Source organism: Phaenicophaeus curvirostris, chromosome 15 (genome assembly GCF_032191515.1).
Source record: "Phaenicophaeus curvirostris isolate KB17595 chromosome 15, BPBGC_Pcur_1.0, whole genome shotgun sequence".
NCBI lineage: Eukaryota > Metazoa > Chordata > Aves > Cuculiformes > Cuculidae > Phaenicophaeus > Phaenicophaeus curvirostris.
The window spans coordinates 6,015,299-6,023,144 of record NC_091406.1 but is presented as its reverse complement, the minus strand read 5'-3'; the positions used below and the strand labels follow the sequence as shown (position 1 = coordinate 6,023,144).

The 7,846-nt window shown below is 55.4% G+C and overlaps 1 protein-coding gene across 3 annotated transcripts; it reads left to right on the top strand.

Moving 5' to 3' along the window:
* Window positions 1–3,512: 3,512 nt before the first annotated feature.
* CD74 (CD74 molecule) lies at window positions 3,513–7,806 on the top strand. Of its 3 annotated transcripts, none has more exons than XM_069869017.1 (9): window positions 3,513–3,652; window positions 4,651–4,826; window positions 4,938–5,026; window positions 5,109–5,162; window positions 5,348–5,443; window positions 5,660–5,771; window positions 6,410–6,598; window positions 6,931–7,017; window positions 7,185–7,806. In XM_069869017.1, exons 1-9 carry the CDS (start codon window positions 3,582–3,584, stop codon window positions 7,190–7,192), a joined length of 882 nt encoding a protein of 293 aa, XP_069725118.1. In that variant the 5' UTR covers window positions 3,513–3,581; the 3' UTR covers window positions 7,193–7,806. The 3 variants fall into 3 exon arrangements, with proteins under 3 accessions (XP_069725118.1, XP_069725117.1, XP_069725119.1); XM_069869016.1 differs by having other exon boundaries at window positions 7,182–7,806; XM_069869018.1 differs by lacking the exon at window positions 6,410–6,598 and having other exon boundaries at window positions 7,182–7,806.
* Window positions 7,807–7,846: the final 40 nt, after the last annotated feature.

Below are 7,846 nucleotides of genomic sequence, written 5' to 3'. Positions count from 1 at the left end.
GATCTCTTGGAGGTGGCCCTGCTGTGGAAAAGAAAGCTGGGCTTGTGAGCAAGTGAGCTGTTGCTGGGGTTTGTGCAAACTGTTGCTTAATACATGACTTCCCCTTTCTGTGGAAAAAATCTCTGCCTGGACAGATGTTCCAAAGCCAGCACTTCCCTTGGCTCAGCAGTAGTGTTTTATTTGTAATTTTATATGTGGCCATGGAAAACTTTATAGAAATAAACTCCCCTTACTGTCCTGAAAGTGCACTATTTGCACTTCAAATCACTGTTTTCCTGTGCTTGAAGTGTTCTCTGAGCTCTGTGGAGAAGGTGTTGAAAACATGAAACCAGCAGTGGCTCAGCCAGCGTGGAGCTGATGGAGGGGGAAGAGGGCAGAGGCGTGCAGGGGAGGGGGATGTTGTTTGCAGGAGGTGCAGGGGTGCTGTGTTACTAATGACTCGTGTCAATCTTTTTTTTTTTATATATATATATACTCTTACCTGCCTGTTCTGGTAGGTGTTACTTTGCCCCTGAAGAGAAGGGCTTGGGGTGCTGATGGATGAGAAGCTCCACATGAGTTGGCAAAGCAGGCCAGAAAGACGACTGCATCCAAAGCAATGGGACCAGCAGGGTGAGGGAGGTGAATCTCCCCTTTCCTCAGCTCTCATGGGACCCCAGCTGGAGCCCTGCATCAGTTCTGGAGTCAACACAGAAAGGACATGGATCTGTTGGAGTGAGTCCAGAAGAGGCCATGAAGATGAGAACTTACATTAGATATTAGGAAAAAAAGTTTTTGTGTAAGGGTGGTGAGGCACCGGCACATGATGCCCAGATAATTTGGGGCTGCCCCATCCCAGGAGGTGTTCAAGTGGCACGGGAGGAGCCTGGTGCCACAGAGTCCCTGGTACTCCATGGTCAGCAGGATCTTCCTGTTAGTGTCCACAGCTGTTCCACTGATAGACTTCTGACAGGCTTCCAGGACAGCATCTCCTCAAGGTAGGAGCAACACAGACCTACTGCCCTGCTTGGTTTGTCCTCCTCTGGGGAGGTTTTCTGGAGCTTGCTGAAAGGTGGGTTTGCTTTATTAGCCCTCAGTCTTTGGAAGTGGGAGCTCTGTTGGGTGCGCAGGGCTGTCCAGGCTGAGCTGCAGCCCATGCCGTGTGTTGCCTTTGCCACGCTGTGCTGTGGGCAGTGCATTCCCTGGCTTTCCTCGTGGCAAACATTGCTTTCCTTTCTTATCCTATCTGATGCCTTCGAAACAACTTTCCATATCAGCGTGAAACCCCTCAGGAGAGAAACAGTGAACGAGGAAGAGAAACCGGAGAGCAAGGCAGGTTCCTGCGCAGTGTGGGCTGCGTGGTGCGCATCCCAGGGCTGTCTGGAGGGAAAGACTCTCCTGGGTGAGCAGTGTGGATGGATTTCATGGCTGTTTGTGCCCCTACTCAGCTGTTTTATCTTGTGGGATCTGGTGAGGAACTGCATCACCTGCAAGACCTCCCCAAGCTGGGTGATGGCTCCCTGCCTACGTGGGTGGGGGACACGAGTGGCTGCCAAGCATGTCTCCCATGCAGGGATGCTCAGGGGCTGCAGCGCATCCCCAGCTCACAAAGTTGCTGGGAACAGGTCTGAATTTGCTGGTGACCAGGTGTTATTTTGCAGGCAGTGAGAAATGTGGGGTTGTTTCCCAAATGTCAGCTCGAAATAACTGCTCTGCACGCTTGGGTTGAGGGATGCGGGGCATGGCAGGACTGAGCTGAGGCCTGAGACTATTCCCTGCTCCAGATGGTCTCTTTTCGCTCAAAAAGACAACTAGTTCCTCTTGCTCCTGTAAAGGTGTGTGTCAAAGTTTTCATGGGCAGCGCAAATAGGAATCCTCGGGGGTGGCGGAGGTGAGGAGCCTGTGCTGGCTCCAGGCGCCAGGCAGAAAGAAGAGGAAAGATAAGAAAGAGAGGTGACCAGGCAGATCAGAGCTGTAAAGGAGTAAAAGGTCTGCATCTTCCTGGAAAAATCAATTTACAGAGCACTTTAGAAGCCACGGCCCTGTGCAGAAAGGTGTGATGGGAGGGGAAAAGTTGTATGAAGGAGCTAAAGGAAATGTCTGTGTGTGGAGCGAGGCACTGGGCTTGGGGCTGGGGTCTCTCTCCAACTCCCAGTTTGTCACCTGCCTTTGTGCCTTGGTGGGGGTTTCTCTTGCTGAGTTCCTGTTCAGACTTCCCTTTGTTCCCCTGAGGGCTGAGGCTGGTCACAGAATCTACGCAGAACATGGACCAGGGTGGGGGACTTGTGGCCCCAGCGAGGATGCAAAAATACCCTACATCCCTCCAACACCCCCAGTGCTGCCATGGGCTGAACGTGAGGGGCCAGACTAAAAAATGATGTGCTTTTTCTTCACTTTTTCCCCTTTTCTAGAAAAAAAACCCACCACCTCAGATGGTTTCTAAATGCAGCATCACCTATAAAGCATCTGAGAAGTTTTATGTCTTTGAAATAGCCCCCAGGGAGGAGTGCAGGTGGGGGCAGGAGCTGGGGTCTCTGGGGGTGTGGGGTGAGGCTGATGGGCACCCTTGGGCAGGGGGTCTGTGCACCCCAGCACCCCTGGGTGCTCCAGGGCTCTCCCAGCTGGGTGAGGACCAGGCTTGGAGCACCAAAGCTCCCCTCTCTGCGCAGGGGTTGTGATTTTCCACTGAGAAGCTGGAATTTTCTGGCACTTGCCACGTTCTGGCCCTTGGGCCGCCTGTGAGGAAGTTTGCCTGGTAACTGATGATGCTTTTAATTTCACAGCAGGAATGTTCTTATATAAAATCACCTAAAATCAGCATTATGGGGCTGGGTGGCTGCTCTCACCCACATAGCGTGACCAGGGCTGTGGGGAGGGCTGGGGACCAGCTCTGCCCCTTGCCCACTGGTGTCTTGGGGGTCACCCACATCGTGGGGCTGCTTCTCTCTCCGGTTTGGGGCTTCAGCCCCCTGAGGCTGCTGCGGGCAGGGGGGGTGCTGCAGGAGGGCTGGGTTTGAAAACACTTGGTGGTGCTTTGATCCTTACCCTCTCATCCCGAGAGGTGCTGGTCAATGCCCCCAGTCGGGTCCAAAGTGACTCTTGAGGGGGGAGCTGGGGCTGAAATGCAGCCATGGTGCTCGTGGATGGATCCAGCGTAATTTCTGGATGCAGCCATGGTGCTCGTGGATGGATCCAGGATAATTTCTAGATGCAGCCATGGTGCTTGTGGACGGATCCAGTATAATTTCTGGATGCAACCATGGTGCTCATGGATGGATCCAGCATCATTTCTGGATGCAGCCATGGTGCTCATGGATGGATCCAGTATAATTTCTGGATGCAACCATGGTGCTCATAGATGGATCCAGCATAATTTCTGGATGCAGCCATGGTACTTGTGGATGGATCCAGTGTAATTTCTGGATCGGAGACCTTCTGAGCAGAGCTCTACCTGGCAACAAGTGATGCTGGAGCCAGCAGCCAATGGGGCTTTTTTTTTCTGGTCCCCCCCCCCCGGAGGTGGCAGGGTGGGGACCCCAGGGGTATTTCCAGTGGCAGCACTTGGGGTGCTCATTGCTTATCGGGGTGCGGACAGTGGAGCCATGGCCGAGGAGCAGCGGGACCTCATTTCAGACCGCGGCAGCAGCGTGCTCAGTGTCAGGGACACCCAGAGGTGCCACTGGGGGGGTCACGGGGCTGTGGGGTCAAGGGGGCACAGGGAGGCTCGGTGGGGACATGGGGCAGGGGGGGCTTTGTGTGGCTGTGGGGTGGGAGGGGACACAGTTGGGTTAAGGGCGCACAGAATAACTATGGAGCAGAAAGTGTGGGTCACACTGACTGTGGGGCACTGGAGAGCCAAGGGGGCTGTGGGGTGGCTATGGGGTGGATGGGGTTGTGGGACAGGCAGGGGTAGGGGGTGGCTGTGGGGCTGAGAGGTGGTCATTGTACCTCTGGGGGTGGGGTACAGCACGTTTATGGGGCAGATGGGCTCAAGGTGTGGTTGTGGGGTGGCTGGGAGCCCAGCATGGCAATGGGGTAGGTGGGCAGATGACGTGGCGATGGGGCAGGCAGGAACACAGCGTGGTCTCAGAGCCCGGCCAGCTCCCTGGGGCCACCTTCTAGGTCCCAACCAGCACCCCCCTTGGCCCCATCCCAAACATATCCAGCCAACCAGGAGCCTGAGTGCTCCGGCATCATCAGTCACTGGGCAGCGCTGCAATAACCCCTTCCCTGCGTGCTGCTGATTCACTGGGGTGCCCCACAACATTGGGTTTTGTACAAATTTTTTAAATTTAAATGCAATCCAGCATCCCACGGGCTGTGTCCCATGCTCCTCAGGACCAGGGAGGCTGCGGCCACCTTCATCATCCCGCAAAAGGCAATGCCTAGGGTGACCCCATGCTCCTTGGGTCCCTCTTGCGCACCTCCCTCGTGGTGGGTTTCGGTTCCCCAGTGTGGAGGAGTGACCTTCATGCTGAGATTTCACTTCTGCTCACCAGAAATGGGGGGGATTTGCATTTGTCTGGCTGCAAACCTGGCGGGGGGGGGTGCTGTTTGGGGTGGCTCAGGGGGTGATGTGTGCTGCAGGAGGGGTTTTGGGGGGCAATGGTGGGGTAGGAGGTCGTTCCTCCAGCTGGTGGCTGGGGCTGAGTTCCTTCTCGGCATCCTCAGGTCTGCGTGGGGCCGCAAAGCCGCCCTCTCCACGCTCTCCATCCTGGTGGCCCTGCTGATTGTCGGCCAGGCTGTCACCATCTACTTCGTCTACCAGCAGAGCGGGCAGATCGACAAGCTGACCAAGACCTCCCAGACCCTGCAGCTGGAGGCTCTGCAGAGGAAGCTGCCCGCCAGTCAGTAGCCCCACAGGCACCAGCCTGGTGGTGGTGGGGGTGGTGGGGAGGGGATGGGGCCCCCCTGGACCTCCCAGCCCAGCATCCCTCATGCTGCTCCTTCCTTGGCAGGTGCCAAGCCGGTGAACAAGAAGATGACCATGGTGAACAGTCCCCTGGCTATTAGGGTCCTGCCTTTTGTCCCCTCTGCAGACATCATGGTAAGAGCTGCCGGCTGCTGCTGCCCTCGGGGCTCGCTGCCGGCCTTCGTGCTCACACTGCCCCTTTATATTTTCTCTTGAGGACATGGCTCCAGCCAGCAACAAAACTGAAGACCAAGTGAAGCACCTGTTGCTGGTAAGGTCCTGTAACACCCACAGGTCCCATGGCTGCAGGAGGTGATGGGACCTCGTGCTTCCAGCTTCAAGCTGGGTCTGGGGTTTCTTGGGGTACTCGGAGCTGGAGTGAGCTCCTGGCCTCCTGCCTTCACCCTCCCACCCTGTTTCTCTTTGCCCTGTCTCACTGTGGTGGCTGCTCTGCAGCAAACCTACCCCAGGAAGACTTTCCCGGAGCTGAAGGACAACTTGATGGGCAACCTGAAAAGGCTGAAGAGCACTCTGACTGACGCGGACTGGAAGGTCAGCGCTCGTTGCCATCCTACCCCTTCCAGGAGCACTGCTGCCTTGGGAAGGGACTGGGACGTTCCCACCTGGAAAAACAAAGTCCTGCTTGAACCAGGCTTGGGTTACTCCCACTCCAAGGAGATGGTGGTGCTCAGGACCTTCCCTGGCCCAGGCTGGAGCTTACAGTGCAGCTCCCCAGTGTTGGTTAATGTGTTGGTTCTCCTGTTGCAGGCTTTTGAATCCTGGATGCACAAGTGGCTGCTGTTTGAAATGGCCAAGAAGCCCAAGCCAGAGGAGGATGAGGCTGTCCTGGGGAAGCGCAAGGTGATCCCAGCAGAGAAAGGTATGAGGGATGGGGGCTGCTGAGCTGGGGAGTGTCAGGACTGGTCCTTCCAGAGCTACAACCTACCAGGAGGTGCCAGCACAGGGCCTCCCAAAGCAACTGACCCCTTCATCCTGTGGAGTGGTGGCCTTTAGGACATCACAGAGCCACCCCTTCCACTGCCTGTATGGTATTTGGGATGAGGAAATGTCTGAGAAGCTGGAGCAGCACACCAAATCCTCAGTTCTTATCTAGTCCTAGAGCTTTAGAAATGTCACCGGAGTGGGGCTCGGCAGCCTTTTATGTTTAACTGCTTCTGGATCAAAAGGATGAGGGGGAATAGCTTCACATCGGAGACGGAAAGATTTTAGACTAGACATTAGGAAGAATGTCTTCACTATGAGGGTGATGAGGCACAGGCTGCCCAGGGAAGCTGTCTGCCCCATCCCTGGAGGTGTTCAAGGCCAGGTTGGAAGGAGCTTTGAGCAGCCTGGTCCAGCAGGAGGTGTCCCTGCCCAGGGTAGAACTGGATGGGCTTTAAGGTCCCTTCCAACCCAAACCATTCTAGGATTCTATAAAAAACCTCCCGCCGAGGCTTTTGGGTGGCAGAAGGGCCCGGGGGTGCTCACGGTGTCTATCCTCTGTTTTTATTGCCCTAGTGCAAACTAAGTGCCAGGCGGAGGCTGGTTTTGGGGGTGTCCACCCAGGTCGCTTCCGCCCGCAGTGTGATGAGAACGGAGACTACCTGCCCAAGCAGTGCCACGCGGCCACCGGCTACTGCTGGTGCTCCTACAAAAACGGCACCAGGATTGAGGGCACTGCCACTCGGGAAAAGCTGGACTGCCCCGGTAGGTCACCAGGGAGGGGATGGCAGAGGAACAAGCAGCGTGCATGGACGCTGGCCCCTGCTTTGCGTGCAGTTAGGGAGGAGGAGAGGTGCCAGGGAGATGAGGATGCCCAGGCTGTAGAGAGCATCCCACACTGAGCTTTGGTGCCAGCACACAAAGGCTGGAGGGGACCCTAAATCCTACAGCCCTCCTTGGCTCGCTACAGTGATAGCTGAGGTGTGCAGTTGAGGTTTTCCACAAGCCCCCTTTGCCTCCAAATCCCTGGCTCAGTGGGTGGGGACAATAGGGCAGACCCAGGGGTCCCACACCCATGTCCTACTCTCCCTCTGCAGATCCTGCCCCTGCTGTAGGAGCCACCGCGGAGCCAGAGGACATGATCTTCTCTGGGGTGGATGTGCCCAAGCTGAGCCTGGAGAAAGGTGAGGGGCAAGTATAGGGTGTTTGGGGAAATCCCTTGGGGACGGGGGGAGGCACAGGTCCAGCCCCAAGAGCCAGGGCAGCACTAAAGCACTGCCAGGGCCGCAGAGGTTCTGAGATACTGTAAAAGCAGCCTTACTGACTCCCTCCTCTGTTCTCCCCACAGCAGTTGCATAGAAGATGCCGGCAGATGCCCATCCTTTCTTCAGCAACCCAGCTCCCATAGTTTTTTGGGTTTTTTTTTCTCTATTTCACTTCTGCTTTTACATTGCTTTCCCAAGACAATTAACAGCAGGCACCCCCTGTTCACTCCTGCCTCTTGAGGCATCACCTGTGAACCTCCCCCTGCTGCAGGGTGGGTAAAGCATGCTGGAAAAATGATTTCGACCACATCAGACCCACAGTCCTGCTCCCTTTTGCTCACCAGCATCCCACAGCAGGCGCAGAGCTCACCCCTGCTTAAGTACTAGCCACTAATGGTTTCTTACACTGAACAAACATTAAAAGCAGCAAAACGACCTCCACCTGCTTCTTAACTAACCCCTGCAGGCTGAAGCTGTTAGATTGCTGGAGTGGAGGTTGTGTTTCTCATGGAGTGCTGGGTCTTGTAGAGATAGATGCTCACCTTCCCCTTTTGCCTTCAGGCTGGAGAACAGCGGTAGCAGCAGGTAACAGCAGGCAGAGAAGCTGACCCTGGAATTAGTGGGGCTTTTAATACTGAATTTATCCCATTGTGCCTTTATAAATAACCTCACAAGCTAATGATTTCTAATAAACTTTTGAATAAGAAAGTCTTGTGAGCAACTCTAGCAGGGCGGTGCTTGTAGTTTG

Coding starts and splice junctions, on each gene's coding strand:
- CD74 (XM_069869016.1), top strand. CDS start 3,582: ATGGCCGAGGAGCAGCGGGACCTCATTTCAGACCGCGGCAGCAGCGTG. Junction 3,653..4,650: donor AGTGTCAGGGACACCCAGAG/GTGCCACTGGGG, acceptor CGGCATCCTCAG/GTCTGCGTGGGGCCGCAAAG. Junction 5,772..6,409: donor GGTGATCCCAGCAGAGAAAG/GTATGAGGGATG, acceptor TTATTGCCCTAG/TGCAAACTAAGTGCCAGGCG.